At 46.8% G+C, this 23,522-nt stretch overlaps 1 protein-coding gene across 4 annotated transcripts; it reads left to right on the plus strand.

The window, feature by feature from the left end:
• Window positions 1–556: 556 nt before the first annotated feature.
• Window positions 557–20,952, plus strand: CPNE9 (copine family member 9). Of its 4 annotated transcripts, none has more exons than XM_080671691.1 (20): window positions 557–791; window positions 1,294–1,334; window positions 1,453–1,499; window positions 1,614–1,717; window positions 2,214–2,250; window positions 2,759–2,835; window positions 6,588–6,651; window positions 6,767–6,870; window positions 7,110–7,214; window positions 8,568–8,609; window positions 8,923–8,998; window positions 9,112–9,165; window positions 9,571–9,632; window positions 10,409–10,455; window positions 11,348–11,529; window positions 11,806–11,933; window positions 17,735–17,837; window positions 18,482–18,539; window positions 18,923–18,996; window positions 20,546–20,952. In XM_080671691.1, exons 1-20 carry the CDS (start codon window positions 724–726, stop codon window positions 20,729–20,731), a joined length of 1,659 nt encoding a protein of 552 aa, XP_080527817.1. In that variant the 5' UTR covers window positions 557–723; the 3' UTR covers window positions 20,732–20,952. The 4 variants fall into 4 exon arrangements, with proteins under 4 accessions (XP_080527817.1, XP_080527819.1, XP_080527818.1 ...); XM_080671692.1 differs by having other exon boundaries at window positions 589–791; window positions 2,214–2,464; XM_080671693.1 differs by lacking the exon at window positions 6,588–6,651 and having other exon boundaries at window positions 583–791.
• Window positions 20,953–23,522: the final 2,570 nt, after the last annotated feature.

The raw sequence follows: 23,522 nt of genomic DNA on the forward strand, positions 1-23,522 counted from the left end.
GCAGGCTGACACTCTATCCACTGAGCGAAACCAGCTAGAGCGAGCTCTAACCCTCAATACAAGAGACATCATTGGTATGAGTGCTCAGAGGAAGCAAACATTCTTGAGAATTTACTGTGTATAATCCCCTTGTGCCAAGTCCTTTCCGTGGATTATCTCAAAATTTTACAACACCCCCAAGTAGGTGCTATAATGGCCTTTCTACTAATGAGACTGAGCCAGAGATGTTGAGTAACTTGCCCAAGGTCGCACAGCTAATGTGAACAAATGTGTAACTTTCTATTCTGAGACCTAGGCAGGGCGCAGTGGGAGGGGGGAGAAGCAGATTGTTGAGGGAGGGCTTAGGTAGAGGAAAAGTCCCAATCGCCCATCAGGCGCCCCAAACCGTTCAGCACCGCGGATAGCTCTTCAGGAGGCGTGGATTTTGCCCCAGAGAAATTCCCTGGGAAGATTCTCCCATGGTGTGGGTTGGAGGGGGTCTGGGTAAGGTTCCCGGACAGCCCGAGGCTGCTCCAATGGGGTGGGGGCCACCCGCAGGGCTGGGCGGGGCCGTGTTGCCTTCTGGAGTTGCTGCCCGCGGCCACAGCCAGGCGCGAGCGGCGGGAGAGCACACAGTGCTGGAGGGAGTGCAGCCGCCACCGCTGCAGCACAGGGGCCGGCCTCCGCCGCCGGTACCCCTAGCCCTCCGCTGCTCCGGCCACCGGACCAGCTGAGAGACCAACCATGTCTCTCAGCGGAGCCTCTGAGCGCAGCGTCCCGGCCACCAAGATTGAGATTACCGTGTCCTGCCGGTGAGCTGGCCAGCTGGAGAGGGCGTAGGCACTGCCCAGCCCCAACCGGCCCCGGGGCTGGGGCGGACAGGGGCTAGACCCCGGGGGAAGAAGCATCTGGAGCAGGAAAAACGTGAATGCAGACTCCGGGTTCGGGAAGGGGGTTTCCTTGAACAGCCCCACCCGCAAAAGAAGGGCTCACTCAGCCTGCGGGTTCAAGGGATGGGTCGCGGGGATCCAGTAGATTCTGGGCCCCAGGAGGACAAAGTTCTGAGGCAAACCCTCATTCCTGGGGACACTGTGGACACGGACGTGTCCAGTCCGCAGGGACGCGGTCCTTGGGCTGAGATTTCTGGTGCTGTCCAGGGTGCTAACATCGCGGACCCCCGCTGGATATAGGAATGAGGAAGGGAGGTGCGATTTGAGCCCCATGCCTCCCCCGGGTGCCCAACTCAGGGCTTAGTTGAGGCGGTGGGCTTCAGAATGACCCATGCTCTGTCCGTCTGTCTGTCGCTTTCTCTAGGAACCTGCTGGACCTCGACACCTTCTCCAAGTCCGACCCCAGTAGGCGGCACCAGGGCGGGGTGGAGGGCAACTCGGTGTGCGGGCGCGACTGAGGAGCGGGGAGGGGGTGCAGACTGACCTGACGTCCTTCTCTCCCCGCCCCCACTCCCGCCTGCAGTGGTGGTGCTTTACACGCAGAGCCGGGTCAGCCAGGAATGGAGGGAGGTGAGTCCGAGAGTCCTCTTTCAGCCCAGAGCTGCCCCGGCAATGAAACACGCCCCCGCCCCCCGCCTCTGCAGGCTCCGCGCTGACTCTCGGCATCCCTCACCCCCTAACCAGTTCGGACGGACCGAGGTGATCGACAACACGCTGAACCCAGACTTCGTGCGCAAATTCGTCCTTGACTATTTCTTTGAAGAAAAGCAAAACCTGCGCTTCGATGTGTGAGCCCCGCCCAGAATTCTGGCTTGAACCGCCCCCCGACCTGGATCCACCGAAATTCTTACTGTCTACACCCCCACCTGGCATCCCGGGCTAGTTCCTCCCCAAGGCCCAGTTCGGTCCCACTTTGAAGTGCTCCACTCTAATCTTAACTCCGCCCCACGTCTGCTTCGCCCGCCCTTAGGTCACATCCAATCCAGTTCACTCCCTGAGCCTGGTCCTGCCCACAACTCTGCTCCCTAATTTAGCTCCACCTGGGTCTAGGTCCCGCCCCTCCCCTCCCCACCACCTCCACCCCCACCCCCAGCAGGCCCTGATTTGGCTTCGCACAGGTCTGACCCTTTCCAACTCTGACTCCTACCCCAAAGGAGATCCAGGTTTAATTCGGGTCCAAGCCTCTCCCTCCACCCACAGTTTTAACCAGCACTTGAAACTCGACCCCCTTTCCAGGCTCTCCCCTACGAGCCCCGCCCGACGCTGCTCTTACTCTCTTTCCAGGTACAACGTCGATTCCAAAACCAACATCTCCAAACCGGTGAGCGCGCGTCCCCTCGCGGTCTGGGCACACATGCGTCGCTCAGTGTGAAACGACCCTCTTTGGAACCCCCCTACCTCTTAACCCCGACTCTACCTTCTTTGGTCCGAACCCACCCTTCCCGGCCCTTCTCCGGTTCCTGCCTCGGCTTTCCACCTGTGCCTCCTACTCACTGCTCGTCTTTCTTCGCCGCCGCTACTGGGTCCTGTAGAAGGTAAGGCTGAACCCGGCTGGGCGGAGTGGGGAGGGTGGAGGTGAGGGGTGGGATGGCAACATGGAGAGCAGCTTAAAATGACAGGACCCAGAAGGGGAGCTTGCTTAGGATCCTTCCCCCCGCCCCCTCCACCACCAGCTCTTTTAAAGCACAGACTGGGCGGTGGTTCTTGCTATGTCCCGTCTCCTCGAAACACCTGGTCGTTGTAGCTGGGCTGGTGTGGGCTTTTCTCCAGGGCTGGGACTCTGCACCCCCAGCCCCTCCAGGCCTTGCTGACTCCGTGTCCCTGTGCAGGATTTCCTGGGACAAGCGTTCCTGGCCCTGGGAGAGGTGATTGGAGGCCAGGGTAGCCGGGTAGAGCGACCCCTCACGTAAGCTGAACTGGAAGGGGTGAGGGGGGAAGGATGGGTGCCTCCAAATTCTCCTCCCAAAGATCCTGCTGACCTGCTAGTAGTGGAAGCTGGGATTCCCCCTGGTCAGGAGCCTTCAATGGCTCCCATCACCCTCGAGGGGGAAGCTCTAATCTCTAGGATTTTGTTAAAGTCAGTCTCAGGCCTGGCATGTCTTCTCTGGTTTTCTAAGTCTTTCAACCAATAAGGTCCACTTCCAAGCCCTTCTCCTCCACGAGGTTTCCACTCACTAAGTCAAGTCCTCTGGAATTTCCATTATGCACTAAATATTTATTAGCATGTTTCACATGCCATTCCCTGTGCTAGGTACCAGGGATATATCCATTTCACAAATATTACTGGGCATATACTCTGTCAGCCACTGTTTAAGGGGCTTAGGCTGTAATGGTGAACAAAACAAAAGTTCCTGTCCTCGGGGAGCTTATACTAAGGAGTGGGAGTGAGACCTACAAAATAGTCATAATAAATAAGTAAATTACATAACATATTAGACAGTAAGTGCGATTGTAAAAAGCTAAGTAGAGCAGAATTAGGGTGATTGAAATAAAGTGGTTAAGTGGGTCTCTTGGAGAGGTAACTTTAGAGCAATGACCTGAAGGAAAGAGGGGAGTGAGCCGTGCAGATATCTGGAGGAGGAATGTTCTAGGCAGAGGAAACTGCCAGTGCAAAAGCCCGATATGTTCAAAGAGCAGCAAGAAGCCAGTGTGGCTGGAGCCAAGGGAGCAAGGGGAGAGAAAGGAGGAAGTGATGTTGGAGAGTTAACAGTGAGGACCTTATAGCCATTGTAAAGATTTTAGCTTTTACTCTGAGTTGGAAGTCACTGGAGAGTTCTGAGCAGAGAAGTGACATAATATGACAATGCTTTCAAAGTATGATGCTGGCTGCTGGGTTTAGAATAGATCTTGGGATGACAAAGGTAAAAGCAGGGAGTCAACTGGAAGGCTATTATAGTAGTCCAGGGTGGTAGCAGTGAAGGAGGGGAGAAATGGTCAGATTCTGGATATACCGTGAAGATGGAGCCAACAGTTTCTTGACAGATTGAATATGGATGTCAGAGGAAAAGAGGAATCAAGGATGACACCAAAGCCTTTGACCTGAACAACAGGATGAACGGAGTTGTCATAAACTGAGATAGTTTAAAAAAAAAAAAAAGTAAGGGAAAAGTAAGTTGGTGGGGAATTCTATCAGAAGTTGTCTGACTTGTTGAATTTCATAATTTTTATTAGGCATTCAAATGGAGATGTCAAGTGGGCAATAAGATACATTAGTCTTGCCCTAGCTGATCTGGCTCACTGGATAGAGCATCGGCCTTTGGACTAAAAGGTCCCAGATTCGATTCCAGTCAAGGGCATATGCCCAGGTTGTGTGCTTCATCCCTAGTAGGGGGCATGCAGGAGGCAGCCAATCAATGATTCTCTATCATCATTGATGTTTCTATCTCTCTCTCCCTCTCCTTCCCCCTCTGAAAACAATAATACATTTTTTTTAAAGATACATGAGTCTTAGATGCTCTTTAAGGCCATAAGACTAGATGAGCTCACCAATGGAGTGGAGAGAGAGAGGATCAAAGAGAGAGGATCTAGTTCCATGAGTTGGAACTAGAAAGGGAGACTAAGAAGAAGCATTAGGTGGTGTTGTCATGGAAGCAAAGTGAAAGACATGGATCAAGGAGGAGAGAGTGACTACCATGTCAAAAACTTTTGCATGTTAAGTAGGTGACAAGATGGAGGTCACTGGTGACTCTGACAAGCATAGTTTTGAAGGAGAGACAGTTGGAGAAATTTAGAAAAGAATGACGAGAGGAAAAGGAGTCAAGGAATCTTTCAATGGAGCTTTGCTGCAAAGAATAGAAGAGAAAAGGAGGGGTGGCTAGAGAGGAAAGTGAGGTCAAGAATAGTTTTGTGCTTGGCTGGTGTGGCTCTGTGGTTGAGCATTGACCCATGAACCAAGAGGTCACTGGTTCGATTCCTGGTCAGGGCATATGCCCCGATTGCAGGCTACAATCCCAGTAGGGGTGTTCAGGAAGCAGCTGATTGATGATGTTTTCTTCTCATCGATGTTTCTAATTCTCTATCCCTCTCCCTTCTTCTCTCTCTAAAAATCAATTTTGTATAAAAAGAATAGTTTTGTAATTTTTTAACATGAGAAAAATTATATTACATTTGTATGTTAAAGGGAAAGACCCAGTAGAAACTGAAAAACTGACATAACAAAATGAGGGGGAATTGCTGGAGTGATGTCCTTGTGTAGGTAGGCAAGAAGATGAGACTGTAGCACACCGTGGAGGGGTAAACAGACACATGCATAGTCATTGGTAGCATCGGTAGGAAGAGAGTTGTGTGGGGGAAGACACTGGAGGCAGAGGAGGTGTGGTAGTGGGTCTGTGGACATTGTTTTCTGGTTGCTTCAGTCTTGTCAGTGAAGTGGGAAACAAGGTCATTGGCTGAGAGTGAGGATGGGGGAGGAGGCTTTTTTGGGTTTGAGGAGAGTAAAGAAGGAATGAAACTGCCATCTAGCAGAACTGAAGAGTAAAGGATCTTGGGACATATAGTATGATTACAGAAGGGCCCTCTTGAGGTTTGTGGTCATGCATTTATAATGAGACTAGCTGGCCAGTGTTGTTCAGTGATTGAGCATTGACCTATGAACCAGGAGATCACTGTTCAATTCCTGGTCAGGGCGCATGCCTGAGTTGTGGGCTCCCTTCCCATTAGGGGGTGTGCAGGAGGCAGCTGATCGATGATTCTCCCTCATCATTGATGTTTCTATCTCTATCCCTCTCCCTTCCTCTCTGAAACCAATAAAAACATATTTCAAAAATATATATAATAAAATGAGACCAATTAGAGCCCTGGCTGGGATAGCTCAGTTGATTACAGCATCATCCCAATATGTCCAGGTTGTGGGTTTGATCCCAGTCAGGGCACATACAAGAATCAACCAATGAATGCATAAATAAGTGGAAAACAAGTTGATGTTTCTCTGTCTCTCAAATAAATAAATAAAAATTTTTAAAAATGAGATCAACTGGTCATATCAGTTGTATAGGTGCAGTATGGGTTGAGCAGAGAATTGGGTTTAACTAGGGCAGTGGTTCTGACAAATAAGTATATCAAAGTGAGAGAAGGACAAGGGAAAAAGGGTAGGATGCAAGGCAGTGACTATCATAATCACTGACTAGAATTTACATTGTGTGAGGAGGTGAGAGAGAACATCAAGGAGGCGAAAGGCAGTGAGAAGGCAGTAGGGTCAGTGACTTTGTGCCCTGACTGGGGATCGAACCAGTGACCTCTTGGTTCATGGGTCATGGCTCAACCACTGAGCAACACTGGCCAGGCTTCCCTTGTCTTTTATATTTCACTCTTCACAGTCTTTGAAAAGCACAGCATCTTTGACCTGACAAACAGGCCCTTTGCCCCAGGTCTGGATAGAAATTCCAGGACTCTTAAATCAACTATGTCTTTCTCCTCATACCATTATGAGATGCCCACCTAGATTATATTAACCCCATACTTCCAGACTATGGACCCCTCCGCAGTCAAAGTTAAGCCCTTCCCCACTAGGAGCCACTTGGGACAGAAGGGGACACATTCAGGGGACTATCAGTAAATAGCAAATTGAATCCCTTGGCCCACCCACCCAATCCCAGATTGGCCACCCCAATCCTTGTTGCCTACTCTCCCCCCTCACAAAGAGGCTTTTTCTGCTTCCAGGGGTGTACCAGGCAAGAAGTGTGGGACCATATTGCTGACCGCAGAGGAGCTTAGCAATTGCCGGGTTAGTAAGGGCCACATGCTAGACCCAGGAGGCTTGCTTCTCTCCCCAAACTCCCTTTAGTGGACTTTCTGAGGCTATGGGATATTCGAGGTCAACAGCCCAACTTCATCCCTAGGACATTGCTACCATGCAGCTGTGTGCAAACAAGCTGGACAAGAAGGACTTCTTTGGGAAATCAGACCCCTTCCTTGTGTTCTACAGGAGCAATGAGGATGGCACGTGAGTCACTACTTTCTCCAATGGCACCCAGCCTCTCCCACTGTGACCATGGGCCCATTAGTGTTCTTAGGTTGGGCATCATAGACTCCATCAGAACCTGAGTCCAGAATTCATTCAAAGCAGCACACAACATGTGCTTAACAAGTGGGAGAATTCCCAAAATCTCTAAGAGTATCAGGCCCTCTCTCTGGGCTCAGTCCTATCCAAAGGCAAATTTTATTCCTCTTGCTCCTCTCCAGGTTCACCATCTGCCACAAGACAGAGGTTGTGAAAAACACACTGAACCCCGTGTGGCAGCCCTTCAGCATCCCTGTACGGGCACTGTGCAATGGAGACTATGACAGGTCTGCTTCAGCATAAGCTAGGGAGTAAGAAGACAAGGGCATGAGAGTGGGGCCTCAGAATGATGACAGAAGGGTCATAATAGTGTTAGAGGATCCTGCTCAGTGAGACAGTTTTGGGCATGGAGATGATTGGATGGATAGATAAGTGGGTGGATGGATGGATGGATGGATGGATGGGCAAATGAACAAATGAATGAGAAGATACATGGTGGATTGTCAGATGGATGTATAGACTGGTGAATGGATGGATGGGTATGTGGATGGGTGTTATAAGAGGATTGATGGATGGGTAGAGGGGGAAATATATGAATGGATAAGTGGACTGATGGCTGTATTAGTGGATGGACAGATTATGTATGGATGAGTAAATAGATAAATGGATGGATGCTTATATGAGAGATTGGTGGGATAGATCTCTCATTGGTGGACTAGAGAGGCAGAGGGATGATTGGAAAAGCAGGAGGATAAATAAATGGAGTGATAGGTACATTGATGGGTGGACAGATGAATGGACGGTAGATGGATAGATGGATTAGTTGATGGATTAGTATAAAACAGATGGACAAGCTGACCATGTAAACTAATAAATGAAGATAGGTGGGTGGGTGGAAAGATGGATGGGCATATAAATGGTTATAGATGAATGGAATATCAGATGAACAGATATCAGATGGTCAGGTGTTTGGTTGGATAGATGAATGGACAGGCAGGTGGATGCTTGCATGCATCAATGAGTCAGTGAGTGGCTGCATGTATATAATTATATGGATGGACAAAGATAGGAATTAATATGTAATTGGATTGGCAAATGTATGGGTTAATGGGTGGCTAGATGGATAGATAGATGGTTGAATGGACTGCCACATAGATAGATGGACAGATGGGGGTGACTTAGGCATAGCAGTTAAGAACAGGTCTTTGGAACCAGGATGTCTGAGTTTAATCTCAGCTCAGTTATGATCCTTAGTCAAGTTACTGTTAGTTTGTTTTTTTGTACTTCAGCTTCCTTACCCAAAAAGTAAGAATAATAGTACTTACTTTGTAAGGTGGTTGATAAATGAGACAATCTGTGAAAATGCTGGGAACAATGCTTGGAATATAGTAGGATGTGGTAAAGAATAGCAATAGTGGTACAAATAGCAGCAGTAGTAATAGCAGTACTGGTAATGGCAGTAGATAGTTGAGTATTGTGCATAGACTAATGAATGGATAGAATAGATGGACAAATGGGAGGAACGCTGATGGAAGGACTGATGGGTAGATGGGAAGATAATTTGTGTATGGTAAAGGAGTGGGGGTGTCTCTTTCGATTTGTCATACACACCCAGCCTATCTTTATCTTTTGCATTTCAGAACAGTGAAGATCGATGTGTATGACTGGGACCGGGATGGAAGGTAGAACTGCCTTCTCCTGTACTTAACCTAAACAGTTCCCTAATACATTCACTAGAACCCCCAAAGTGGCTTTGGGAATCAGGAAGGGTGATGATAGATACCAAGACCTTGGGTACAAATGATCCCCTCAGTTGTCTCTCTAGTACACAGTCTCTTCCCTTCTCTTCCCCTTAGCTTGGCCATTCTTCTGGCCCCAGCACCAATGCCCTACAGCTCAAGTAGAGTCAGAGGATAGTGAGAATAAAAGTCTGTTTTTAGGGCTGGTTCCAAGCCAGCAGCAGCTGCTACTCACTCACCCCTGGCCTCATTGCAGCCATGACTTCATTGGTGAGTTCACCACCAGCTACCGGGAGCTGAGCAAGGCCCAGAACCAGTTTACAGTATATGAGGTGAGAGCTCCAGCCCTGCCAGGTTGCCCAGGTCATCCCTCATCCCAGTGTGATCAGTCTGTAGTTCCCTCCCCCGGTTTCCCACCATCATTGTTATTATTTTCCTCACTTAGGTACTTAACCCTAGGAAGAAATGTAAGAAGAAGAAATATGTCAACTCGGGAACTGTGAGTGCTCCCTGGAGCTCTGACCTTCCCTGGATCCTTCTGTGTCTATCTCCATTGACCTAGCATGTTGGGGGTACCAAAAGGCTGTAGGTACACATTACTTGGATTAGTAATGTTGGGCACAAAGTGGCACCATTAAGTTTTTCCTCTTTTTTTTTTCTGTGGAAATTTTTTGATCTTTACTCTTTAGTAGAATATTTTTTTAAAAAAAATATAAATTGTATTTCCCAATTTAATATACTTTTGGAAATCCAAATATGTTTCCGACAGCTTCCTCTTTTTGCCCTTTCCAAAATTGGAGAAGGTGGGTCAGGGTGTGGCAGGGGTGGCATGATGGGTCTCTTTCCCTTCTGCCACTCCAACTGCCCTTTCTAAAGTAGCAGGGCTGCCTCTTCTGTCCCACAGGTGACACTGCTCTCTTTCTCTGTGGACTCTGAATTCACCTTTGTCGATTACATCAAAGGAGGGTAAGTTACAGGCTAAGCTCTGGGCTAAACTGTCATAGTCCTGGATAAACGCATTCCTCCCAGTTCTGAGCCTCAGTTTTTTATTTATGAATTGTCAGGGTCCAATGAGATCATGAAAACAAACTTTAAAACAATTGGCAAACTATAAAGTGCTCTGTAAAATGCATAGTGTTCTCAAGGCTTCATCCCTGGCTCTCAGACTCCCTTGAAGTCATGGCTTAAATGTGGCCATGGATGAGCAGCACCCGCTGCTGGCTTAGAGCCAGTCCTAAGATTCCAGACAAGTGGTCTTCAAAGGTGACCCCAGTAATCTGACTGGGACCTATACAAAGTTATGTCTAGGCAAGTGGGGAGAGGTCAAGAGAGAGGGAAAGGCCAAGCAGACTATCAGGACATTCTGCTTGGTTCAGTGGAGACAGGCAGACCTGAGAGAGGTACTTGGCTTCTCTGAGCCTTGCTTTTCTCCTATGTACGATGGAGATGTTAATTACTACTTTCAGGCTATCATAAGGGTTAAGTTAAAGTACATGCAATACACTTGTCATACAGTAGGCATTTAATTCTGCTACCCAAAGTGTGCTCCATGGACCAGCAGCATCTGCATGACTTAGAAGTTTGTTAAAAATATAGAATCTCAGGTTCCAACCATACAATCCAGCTCAGAATCTGTATTTTAACATGATTCCCAGGTGGCTCATATGCACACTAGTGTTTGAGAAATCCTGGTATAAAAAGTATTGCCCCCTCACTTCTCAATCCATCTATTTCCTTGACAGGACCCAGCTGAACTTCACAGTAGCCATTGACTTCACAGCTTCTAATGGTGAGGCATGGTTTGGGGAATGGGATGTGGAGGAAGTCCTTAGGATTGGTCTGGATTCCAAGCTAGGGATAAGAGTTCATGTACCTAGTAAGCAGAGGCTTGAGGCAAAGCCCAGTGAGGCTGGTACTGGGGCAGGAATGTTGGGGAGAGATTATTGAGTGTAAGGGTGGGCAGAGGGTATAGGAAAATAAGTTTGTGAATAGATCAGGTAAGTTGAAAGGATAGATAGGTCAAGAGGTGGATGAGTAAATGAATGAATGGGAGAGAATAGGGGTATAAGGAGAGATGGATAGATGAATAGGTGTTGAGTGATGACTGGGTGGATAGACAGATGAACAGAGAGGGTTGATGGGTTTGTAAGAACAATGGAATGCATGGATGAGTATGTGGGTGGGTAAATGCACAGATGTTTAAATTGGGGGCAACAATGGGTAAGTAGATGGGGAATGAATGAGTGGACAGGTGGATGGATCCATATGAGAATAGGCAAGTGAATAAATGGAATGGATAGGGATGAATGGATGGGTGGACAGATGAATATGGCTGTATGGATGGATGGAAAAGAAAGAAATGGCAGGTGGACAAGTGGGTGGATGGATGGATAGTTGGCTAAGAGAATGAAAAGGCAGATGGATATAGGTAAACTGATAGATGGAATCATGCTAGTGGATGGGTGAATGTGTGGGTAGATAGATAAATTGATGGATAAATGTAGGGGTTGGTGGGTGGACAGATGGACAAATGAATATATGGGTGATTGGATAAAATAATAAGGGAGTACATGGGTAAAGGGTGGATGAATGGATAGATGTATGGATGCATACCAGGATAGGCAGATGAACAGATGCATGAGCAAGGTGACTATAAGGCTGGGGCTCCTGTGTCCCTACAGGGAATCCCCTGCAACCAACCTCCCTGCACTACATGAGCCCCTACCAGCTCAGCGCCTATGCCATGGCCCTCAAAGCAGTGGGAGAAATCATCCAGGACTATGACAGTGACAAGCTCTTCCCAGCCTATGGCTTTGGGGCCAAGCTGCCCCCAGAGGGACGGATCTCCCATCAGTTCCCCCTGGTATGGTATGGGCCAGAGCCTACACTCCATGCCCTGGCATCTGGCCTACCCAAGTGGACCAGTTTCTTCTATTTACATTTCTTCTAAGGGTCATGGACCTGCAGAGGAGCAGGAAGCCATGTTAGGGGAGAAGAGCAGGGAGGGGGAGCAGGGCTGGAGTTTGGGGGGCGGGGCGTGAAAAGAGAGTGATGATAAAAGGAAGGAGTGAGCTTGGATCAGAGCACTACTGGGTGTACCCTGCATGGGCCCAGCCCAGCAGGGCATCTTCCCTGACAGAACAACAATGATGAGGACCCCAACTGTGCGGGCATTGAGGGTGTGCTGGAGAGCTACTTCCAGAGCCTGCGCACAGTGCAGCTCTACGGGCCCACCTATTTTGCTCCTGTCATCAACCAGGTGGCCAGGTAAGGTAACTTGATGGAGTTTGAGGAGAACAAGGGGACCCAAACAGGGGACTGACTCCCCAAGGATAGTTAGAACCATTCTTAGTGAACTTGGGCTTTGGGGAGAGGGTGAAAGTTTATGTTAGCCAGCCCTTGGTATAAAGAGGTTATAAATGCCTTATTCTGGGTCAGAGAGGGTATCAGCAAACTACCCCAGTCCCACTCCCTGGGAACAACTGAAACCTCAAGTTTGGGGGAGAGAAAGGCCAAAGCACAACAGTTAAATTACAAGCTTTGGTATCAGATCTGCGAGTGATCCTGTTTCCACCACTCACTATGTGACTTATGCAATTTAGCCTCTCTAAGCCTCCATTATGGGTGTAATAATGGATAACAATAGCCCCTTCTTTATAGGGTTATTGGAAGGTTACAATTAGATAACAATGTAATAATTACTATTTTTTTCTTTTTTTACCACCATTAAAATTTTAAATTTTTTAAATTTATGATTATGCATTCTTTGGTTGCTTCTTGTATGTACCCTGACCGGGGGTTGGCTGCCTAGCTGGTTTGGCTTAGTGGATGGAGCGCTGGCCTGCGGGCTGAAGAGTCCTGAGTTCAATTCCAGTCAGGGGCACATGCCCAGGTTGCGGGCTTGTTCCCCTGTGGGGGGCATGCAGGAGGCAGCTGATCGATGTTTCTCTCTCATTGTTGATGTTTCTATCCCTCTCTCCCTCTCCCTTCCTCTCTGAAATCAATAAAAATATATTTTAAAAAATAAATTAATAAAAAATACTGGTATAAGAGTAAGCCCTGGCTGATTTGGCTCAGTGCTTAGAGTATCCGCCCACAGACCGAAGGGTCATGGGTTTGATTCCTGGCACATACCTGGGTTGCAGGTTCATTCATTTCCCTGCCTGGTTCGGGCACATATGGGAGGCAACCAATTGATGTCTCTCTCACATCGATGTCTCTCTCTCCAAAATCAATAAAAACATATCCTCGGGTAAGGATTTAAAAAACAAACAAATAAAAATATGAGTAACACCAAATTTTTTTAAGCAGACTTTAAATATGTTTTCATTGATTTTTTTAGAGAGAGAGGAAGGGAGAGGAAGAAAGGTAGAAACATCAATGATAGAGAAACATTGATCAGCTGCTTCCTGCATGCCCCTACTGGGGATCTAGCCCACAACCTGGGCATATGCCGACAGGGACTCAAACCAGCAACCTCTTGGTACATGGGTCAATGCTCAACCACAGAGCCACACAGGCCAGGCAGTAACTCCAAATTTTCAGAATAAAAATAAAATAAAGTCCAGATCACATATAAAATTATTTTGTAAATGCAAATTAAAAATGACAGAACTAAAACTAAACATGTATCAATAAACACAAGTTGGATAAGCTCACCTTCTAAAGGAAAAAATACTATCTGATTAAATTAAAAAATAAGTCATACTAAATGCCAAAGGAAGAGACCCAAGTAAAACAAAGTACTTCAGAAAGCTTGAAAGTAAAAATATGAAATAAACAAAACTAGCCCTGGCTGGTTTGGCTCAATGGATAGAGTGTTGGCCTGGGGACTGAGGGGTCCAAGGTTCGATTCCGATCAGGGGCTCATGCCCGGGTTGCGGGCTTGATCCCCAGGGGGAAGCGTGCATGAGGCAGCCAATCAATGATTCTCTCTCATCATTGATGTTTCTATCTCTCTCTTCTTCTCTGAAATCAATCAAATATGTATTATTAAAAAAAAAAAAGAAACAAAACTGATAAAAGTGGGAGGATTTCAGGGAGATTTATATGTCCATAGACTTTCTTTTTCCCTAGTAAAAATTTATTTTTTAATTCATAATAAGGATTATAGTTTCTTTAATTATAAAAGTAACATAACACATAACATGGCTATAGAAAATTTCAAGGATGGAGAAATAATATGTCACCCAGAATACTGCCCAACATATATATATGTATTTTGACAGTCTTTTCCTTATGCATCCATAATTGCAGTCAAATTACATGTAATATTTCACTACTGATGTTTTCACTTAATACTAGAGCCTGAGCATATTCTTTAGTTGTTATTAAACAGACTTCTTAAATATTATCTTGGACAAGTTCACTCATTCATTCATTCATTCATTCATTTAATAAACATTAAGAAACCCTAGCCGGTTTGGCTCAGTGGATAGAGAGTTGGCCCACAGACTGAAGGGTCCTGGGTTTGATCCTGGTCAAGGACATGTACCTTGGTTGTGGGCTTGATCCCTGGCCCTGGTCAGGCTGCTTGCAGAGGCAACCAATTGATGTGTCTCTCTCACATCTATGTTTCTCTGTGTCTCTCCCCCTCCCTTCCACTCTCTCTAAAAACCAATGGAAAAATATGCTCTGGTGAGAATTAACAAATAAATAGATAAACATTAAGAAAAGGGGCAATGTAACATGAATGTGGGGTGTGGAGTCAAACTAGCTCATACACACACTCTACCTCTTACAGCTATAAGACTTTGGGCAAGGCTCTTAACCTCCCTGTGTCTGTTTCCTCATTTGTACAATGGGGATAATAATATCCTCATCACAGGGTTGTGAAGATTAACTAAATTAACATTTGTCAAGCACTTAGAACAGTGCCTGCCACATCATAAGTACTATAGGTGTTAGCTATTCCTGTTACTATTATTATAGTTATTGCTATTCAAAGGGCATCAGCTGTGTGCTCAGTTCTCTGCTGATGCACTAGAGACTCACAGATGAATCAGATTTAGTCTCTACCCTTGGGAGTTCCCACCTTGGTGCAAGAGACAGAAATATAAATAAATCATTACCTTCTGTAGGCTAGAGCTTCCCAGACTTTTCCAGCAAGTCGCCTGTCAGCAAAGGCAAGTGACTGCTTCCCCCAGGGGAATCTGGGGGCACAGCTGAAAGCAGCCAGACTGAAAATGTCTTTGAAGTCCCCATATTTTATCTTAAAAATTCATACACATTTTACATTCTTCTCACACTGTGTCCATGTTTGCTTTAATTTAGAAAAAAAAAGTGTTTTAAGTGTACATAGAGTCATCTAGCTTTATCCACATGATCATACAGAACAATGGATGGGCCATGTATTCTTGGGTCGCCCCTAGGCACACAAGCTGGTACCCAAATGGGTGTGAGAACCCATTGGGTCCTTGGGTCCCCCCAGGCACAAAAGCTGGTACCCAAATGGGTGTGAGAACCCATTTGGAAGGGCACACAGCCCATTTCAGTGGGCGATATCCTAGAAGGCAGAGGGAGAGGAGAGGAGGGCATAACTTAGTCTGAGAAATCCAAGGCAGCCTTCTCATGAAGAGGGCTGCCACTCTGGGTCTATAGGGCAAGTTGAACTTTATCAGAGAAGGGAGTAGAGTAGGTCTGACAGAAGGACCACATGTGAAAAGCACAGAGGTGTCAAGGGGCAAGCTCAGGAAAGAGTGAACAGTATATGAGGATCAGAATGTGCCATGTAGTGGAATGGAGGAGTATCCAAAGAACAGCCTGGGAATGGAGAGAGGGCATCAATGCTCAGGCTCAGTTGGTCAAGCATGGGGTTGGACCATGGCCTCACCATTCCTTGGGGATGCTACTTAATGTCTCTGAACGTCAATTCTCTCATTTAAAAAATAGGAATAAAAATGTGCCTACCTTATAGAATGGTTGTAAGGATTAAATTAGATCATGTACATCAAATGTGCAGCTATGGGTGTTTTTTAAAATATATTTTTATTGAAGGGAGACGGAACGAGAGATAGAAACATCAATGATGGAGAAAGAATCATTGACTGGCTGCCTCCTACACGCCCCCTACTGGGGATTGAGCCTGCAACCCTGGTATATGCCCTGACTAAGAATTGAACTGTGACTTCCTGGTTCATAGGTCGACACTCAGCCACTGAACCATGATGGCCAGGCTGCAGACATGATTTTAATGATCATAGATGACTCTTCATTTTTTACCACCCAGTAGCCAAGTGGGGCACAGACTGGCCTCCCCCAGCCAGTCACCCATCTCAGAGGTCTAAATGGCCTTGGTAATGCCAGGTATCTACAGAGATGTACCTCCCTAGCCCCCAAACCACTCCATGCCTCCCATTGCCCCTGGCTCACAAATCCCTTCATGTGTGAGCCTTCACCCACTGTACCAGCCTCATCTCTCTCCTGTAATCCTACATATGCCACTAGAACATATATCTTGGTTTGCACATGCAAACCCTCTCTCTGGAACACTTTTCCTTTTACCTTCCCTACCCCCCCCCCCCCGCCCGCCCCCACTCCTCTCTTCTATCTCAGCAACACCTTCACCTGGCTAACTTGTACTCACTTTTGTCTTAGGTTAGATGTTATGTCCTCAAAGCCCTAACCTCAATGTATCATAATGGTGTAAGCATTCATCTCCCCAGGACAATATCCTATTCTTTGCAGCATGCTCAGCACTGAGCTTGGTGCCTGACAGATAGCTGGTGTGCAATGATATTTGTAAAATGAGTGACAGGAGAAGGTACCAGTCCAGGCCTATGAAGAGAATGTGGCCAGAATTCAGAAAGGGAACAGGGGCTGCTAAGGAAGATTATAACCCAATCCCACCCGAGGCACTGGGCAAACTGAGCCATAGCTATTTGAATTCTCCACCATGCTTTCCTCTGATTTTTAGATATTAGGCTTAAATGCCAGCACAGTTCAATAAAACTTTCTGTGATGATAGAAATGTTCTATAACTGTGATGTTCAATATGGTCACATATGGACACTGAACACTTGAAACATAGCTAGGGTGACTAAGGAACTACATGTTTAATTCTATTTAACTTAATTCACTTACATTTCAATAGCCATATGTGGCTAGGAATACTTTACTGGATGGAGAAGTTCCATCCTTTCCAACACACACAGGGCCTGAGAATGGATGTCAGGAAACCTGGCTCTACCATGGCCTTTGTGCTCTCTCAAGGCCTTGTTTTTCACATATGTAAAATAAGGGGACTGGACCCAATTACTTCTGAAGTCCTTTTCACATGGAAAATTCTTGGATTCAAAGATTGATGGTAAGAGAAGAAAAAGGAGTTATACTGACTGGGGTCCCGGCAGCCCAGGAAATGGGCTATGTTCAGCAGAGGGGGGAAAGGAGTGAGGTGAAATAGGTGAGATGAGGGAAGAAAGGAGGCCTTCAGCCTTTGGGTCATGCTCTTGTATAAATACCAAAATCTTCCCAGGGACGACAAAGTCCTATGTGGTCTGGCTCCTACCCTACCTCAGCCACATGGTCCAGTCTGCTTCCCTCATTTTCTAGGCTCCAGACAGGGTGGGCTTCCTTCAGTCCCATCACAGGACCTTTGTCCATGCTGTTCCTTCCACCTGGAATGATCCCCCCTTCATTTAACCTCTTCTTCATCCTCAAACATTATTTCCTTAAATAAGCCTTCGCTGATTTGGACTATGCCAGGAATCTCTACTATACACCCTCACAGCAGTGTCCCTTTCTAACACAGCACTCATAATAAGTGTAATTTTATACCTATTTCAGTGGTTCTTGAATCAATATCTGCTCCCATTGAGAGGCCTGGGATAGACTTGTTTTTTCTCATGGTGTACCTTCAGTGCCTAACACAGAACCTACCATATTAAGTGCTCCACAAATGTTACTGGCCGACAATGGCAGGCAGCCAGGTCTGGGGAAGGAGCATGAGCTTCAGAAGCCCCAATCCTTGCCTGGCACTTACAGGCTGGCTGTGGAAGCTCTAGGAGTAGGGTGTTCTCATTGGTCTCTCTAGGCTTTCAGTTAGATTCTGTTCTCGGCCTCTCACCCAGGGCTGCAGCCAAGATCTCTGATGGTTCCCAATACTATGTTCTGCTCATCATCACCGATGGAGTCATCTCTGACATGACACAGACCAAGGAGGCCATTGTCAGTGTGAGTCTGAGGAGGAGGGCTTGGCAGGGAGGGGGTCACTGTTAATAACTGTGAAGGGGTTGAGATTTTTATTTAATGTTAATTAAATTAAGTAATACTTGTCAAGAAGTTTAAAGCTAACAATTTAGCCTGACAGTTTCATGAATGCTAGCAGAAGACACAAGACTCACGGAATAGGGACAAAGAACTCTGTTATTCCCAGCAATAGCAGTAGCTTGAGTATCAGCATTTTCTCTTATTCTCTAAGCCCCAATTCCCACAAGAGGATGTTAAGGGAGTCAGATGACACCTGCATCCAGTCAGTTGCATTATAGAACAGAAACCCTGAGCTTAGGAAACCCCTATGTTTTATAATGGGCAGTAATGTTTGGAAGACAAGCTTGGGTGTCCAGTTTCTCCTCTTCGTTCCGGTGTGAGACATTTTATTATACTGGGCATTAAACAAAGGTGCCCTTGGCTCTAAAGAAAGACACTATATCTTTGATATGCAGACATCCTTGCAAAAATAGTCTGGAACAAAGGAAATCAGTGCCTCTACTTGCAAGATGTGCAGAAATATAACACATGCACAAAAAATTGCTCTCAACAGTCACCTCCCTTATTATGGCTACTCACCCCAGGCATTCATCCTCTTTCCCTTACAGGCCTCCTCACTGCCTATGTCTATCATTATTGTTGGTGTGGGACCAGCCATGTTTGAGGGTGAGTAGTATGGGGGTTGTCCCTGAGTGGGACCAATAATTGGGGAAAATGAAGGAGAAACTGGGCACCCAGGCCTGCCCCCCAAAACGATAGGATCGATGCCTGTGTTGGACCTTGGCCAAGTCACAGACCTTTTCTGAACCTCCTTCCTCATCATAACCAAGGCTGTTGATCTGAATACTTCCCTCTTGGGATTCCTGGGAGGATGGAATGTGTGGAAAGGCATAATAATAATAATGCCACAGCAATGCCTAGTATTTGTAGGACTTTGACAATCATGAGGCATTCTCATGATGACTCCAAAGGGGAGCTGAGAGGGAATGGGCAGCATGGGTTGGTTGGTGTGGGAGATGTCAATCAGCTGAGGGGTGTCTTTTTTACAGCAATGGAAGAGTTGGATGGTGATGATGTGCGTGTATCCTCTAGGGGACGCTATGCTGAGCGGGACATCGTTCAGGTAGACCTGACCAGGGAGAGGAAGTCATGGAGCAGAAAGGCATGATGGGAAGGAGAGACTAAGTTGGCAGCCATTCTTTCTTCTGCCTTCTTAATCACCCACCTTTCACCCCTCACTCTTGTAGCCCTCCTGCTTTCACTGAACAAAATCTTTGTGAGAAACAGGGAGGTTGCTAGAGCCATTATGGATCCATAGTGTAGATCCCCAAGGCCTCTGCCCTCTAATGGAGGCAACCAATAATAATCACACAGCTGAACATCTCATTAGATTGTGGTAAGTGCTCCAGAGGAACAGCAAATGCCACTATGAGAGTCTCTAATAAGGACCTGTTTTAGGTAGGGTAGTCAGGGAAGGCTTCTTCGAGAAAATTACATTTGAGCTGAAAACCTAAAAGCATTACAGGCAGAGGAACAGCATGGAAGAAGGCCCTGAGGCTCAGAAGAATTGGTCCAATCATGGAAAAGGCAAGAAACCAGGGTAGCAGGATCACAGTGAGTAAGAGAAAGGGGAAGCCAAGGCTATGCCGATCATGGAGAAGATTTGGGGTTTTGTTCTTGGAAAGCTCTTGAATGATTTCACATAGGAAAGTGAGATGGTCAGACTTCCATTTTAAGAGGACCTCTGCTTCATGGAGAGTGGACTGTAGCAGGGCGAGAGAGAAGGGAGGTAGACCTATTAGTGAAGTAGCCTTTAAGTAGTAGAGGGAAGGTGATAGGGATCTGGATGGGAATAGAAGCAGTTAGGATAGAGAAAAGAAGCAGGTTCAAAGGATTAAGAAAAAAATTTACAACAGCTATTTGATTAAATGGTGATGGTGAGTGAGTGGGGCTTTAGGATGATTCTCAGTTTTCTAGCTTGAGCAACTGGTAATAGTCCCATTAACTGGGAAGGGAAAAGCTGCAGGAGGAGCAGATTTGGCGGAAAGGATTAGAATTCAGTTGTGAACACATTGGATTTGAGGTATCTAAGACAACTGAATGGAGATATGATACAAGCAACTATATATGTGGTTCTGGACGTTTAAGAAGAGGCTAGGGATGAATATATAAATTTGGGAGTCAACAGGGAACAGTTTTTAAAGTGACGGTAGTGTATAAAATCACTCGGGAAGAGAATTGAGAGAGAAGGAACCAAGTTTAGAGATTAGCTAGAACTCAGAGGAATTGGGGGAGAGGGGAGCTTATCCAGAAAGATGGGAGAAAATCCAGCAATGTGGTGTGTCAAGAGTGGATGTGTCATGAACAAATGTAATGGAGAGAGAAGTAAAATGAGGACTGACAATTACTACCCGTTGGACTGATTTGGGAACATGGGGCTGTTGACAATACCAAAAGCAGTTTCGGTAGATTGTGTGAAGCCAAACGGGAGTGAGTTGAGGATGAATAGAAGGTGGAAAAAAAAAAAGGTGGAAAGAAAGCAATATCCCTCAGGTTAGAGGGATATTTGGAAAGAGATGTTAGGGGTCAAAGAGGAAGCCTCTCTACTGCCCCCTTTCCCACTCCCTTTCCTCCTGGCCCTCACTCACACTGATTGTCTTTGCCTGTCCTAGTTCGTCCCATTCCGAGACTATGTCGACCGATCAGGGAACCAGGTGCTGAGCATGGCCCGACTAGCCAAGGATGTGCTGGCGGAGATCCCGGAGCAGCTGCTGTCCTATATGCGCACCAGGGACATCCAGCCTCGCCCCCCACCCCCTGCCAACCCCAGCCCGACCCCAGCTCCAGAGCAGCCCTAAGGAGCCTACTTATCCAATGCCTGCAAACTGCCCACCTGCCCACCCACTGCTTCTGCAGAAAGCCAGAGGCACCTGGAGCCCTAAAACTCATTGGGAGGCCGGCTTGGAGGATCAGTGCTGGCTGGTCAAGTCCTCCATCCCCTCACCCACAGAAGGGCCTTGCACTGTCACCACATCCCTGCCTTCATGCCAATAATAAAGCTGATAATAATAATTACTCTACCTCTATCTCATGGGTCTTGGGGAGGGAGACTAGGGGACCCAGGGCCTTGGCACCACACCAAAAGGAGGGAACAAAGATTGCTTTAGCTAGGGTTTATTCCCATCCTAATATACAATCATACAATCATTTCTTCAGACATTCTTCAAACATTTTCAGAAGTGATAAGTAAAACTGTATATTTTTGCTGACAGAGGAGACAGGCTATAGCTTTCATCAGACTATTTATTTAAAAAATAAATTTCTTTATTGATTTTTAAGAGAGGAAGGGAGAGGGAGAGAGAGATAGAAATATCAATGATGAGAGAGAATCATTGATCAGCTGCCTCCTGCTTGGCCCCTACTGGGGATTGAGCCCACAACCCGGGGATGTGCCCTTGGCCGGAATCGAACCTGGGACCCTATCCACTGAGCCAAACCGGCTAGGGCTCATCAGACTCTTAAAGGGGGTTCCTGAATTCAAAAGAGATCAGCATTTTTTTGTTTGTTTGTTTGTTTTGTTAATTCTCACCCAAGGATATTTTTTCCATTGATTTTTAGAGAGAGTGAAAGGGAGTGGGAGAGACAGAGAAACATCAATGTGAGAGAGATACATCGACTAGTTGCCTCCCACACACACCCCAAGCAGGGCTAGGGATTGAGCCTGCAACCGAGGTACATGCCCTTGACCAGACTCGAACCCAGGACCCTTCAGTACTCCAGCTGCTGCTCTAATCACTGAGCAACCGGCTAGGGCAAAAGGGGTCAGCTTTAAGATGACTATATTACTCTGTTTTCATCCATTTAGTCTGAGTTTTCTGAATGAGGATAATAAAAACAGCTAATATTTTCTGTGACTGTTCATTACATATCACACGCTTTGCTAGGTGATTTATAAGCATCATCTATTTAATCCTCACAACAATCCTGTGAGGTAGGCACTATATTCTATCTCCATTTAACAAATGAGGAAACTGAGGTTCAGAGTGATTAAGTCACTTATTGAAGAGAACTCTTCAGTTTGACTCCAGATCCCAAGATCTTAACCAGCAAACATCTTCCTGGAGTGTCCGATTTTATTAAGATGGGGTTTTTTTTTTTGGAAAACACTGTATACAAAAACATACATTATAGTGGGTCAAATGCAAAGGTCTGCAATAACATAAAATAAAAGTTTCCAGATCTTTTGGGCTTTGCCCCGAAACCCTGAAAGACCCTTTCACACTCCTCTTTCACTGCAAAATTGGAGAGGCTTAGTGATAAGCATATTTAACAAATGGACTCTCCCTAGCACCAAAGTTCTCCAAAGCCCCCAAGAACTATCAATAAAGCTTTGGAGCTGCGTTTTACAAGTAAGAAATTTGAGGTAGGAAGAATTTAACTTGCCCTAGTTCATGTAGCTACTAAGTGGTCTAGCCACATTAAAACCAACTGTCTGTGTTTTTAAAATTTATTGATGAGCCCTGGTCGGTTTGACTCTGGATAGAGTGTCGGCCTGCTGACTGAAGGGTCCTGGGTTTGATTCTGGTCAAGGGCACATGCCTGGATTGGGGGCTCGATCCCCCGGTGGGGGGCATGCAGGAGGCAACCAATCAATGATTCTCTTTCATCATCGATGTTTCTATCTCTCTCTCCGTCTTCCTTCCTCTCTGAAATCAATACAAAAAATATAAAAATATAAAATTTATTGATGAGAGAAACATTGACCTGTTGTCCCACCCCCTATGCATTCATTGGTTGATTCCTGCACTTGTCCTGACCAGGACGGAGCCAGCAACCCAGGTGCATCTGAATGATGCTCCAACCGAGTTACCTGGTAGAGCCCAGTTCTGTCTGAGATCATCTCCCACCCGGCAAACCGTAGCCCTGATACATTTCTCGGCCAACCTACAGGGTTCCAGGCATCCGAATCCCATTTTACCGCAGACAGGCCCTTTCACGCCCTAACAGCCTTCTGCACCTCCCCAAATCCGGTCCCTTTTTTCGGATCCACACCTTGCCTCCAGTCTTGCTCTATTACCTTTCCCAAGCTCCTTCCCTTTCCTTCAGCCACGCCCCGTTATTCCTAACCCGGTACCGCCTTTTCCGTATAGTTCCGCCCCTTTCCCTTTCCCAAGTCCCGCCCCTTCCTTGAAGTCTCGCTTCGTTTTCCCCAGGTCTATCCTTTCTCCCAGTCCCAGCTCCACCTTCCAGACCCATCCAAAGCACCGCCCTTTGTTTGCTGAGGCCCCACTCTTCGGTTTAGCCTCACTCTTTGCCCCGGCTCAGTCCCTATTCTCCTAGCCAGGAGGCATTTTACAAATGACCCCGCCCCCTCTAAAACCCCGCCCCATAGACTGGTTTATTCTTTTTTCCAGCCCCGCCCCTACTATAAATACGGGTCTTCCTTAGGCTCAAGCCCACGTCCCTCTTGCTCCTTGCCCTGCCTCCCAGCCCCGCCCCATGACTCTGGCCCCGCCTCGCCGCCTTCCTGGGAGACTAAGGCCAGATCTCTACCGCAGCCGCGGCGCCAGCGTCGGGGCGGGACAAGAGAGGGAGGAGACTGAGGGGGAAGGGAGAAGGGCGGGCTCCTCCAGTCCAGCCCCGTGCTCG

This window comes from Plecotus auritus (assembly GCF_963455305.1).
Source record: "Plecotus auritus genome assembly, chromosome: 6".
In the NCBI taxonomy this organism is placed as follows: Eukaryota; Metazoa; Chordata; class Mammalia; order Chiroptera; family Vespertilionidae; genus Plecotus; species Plecotus auritus.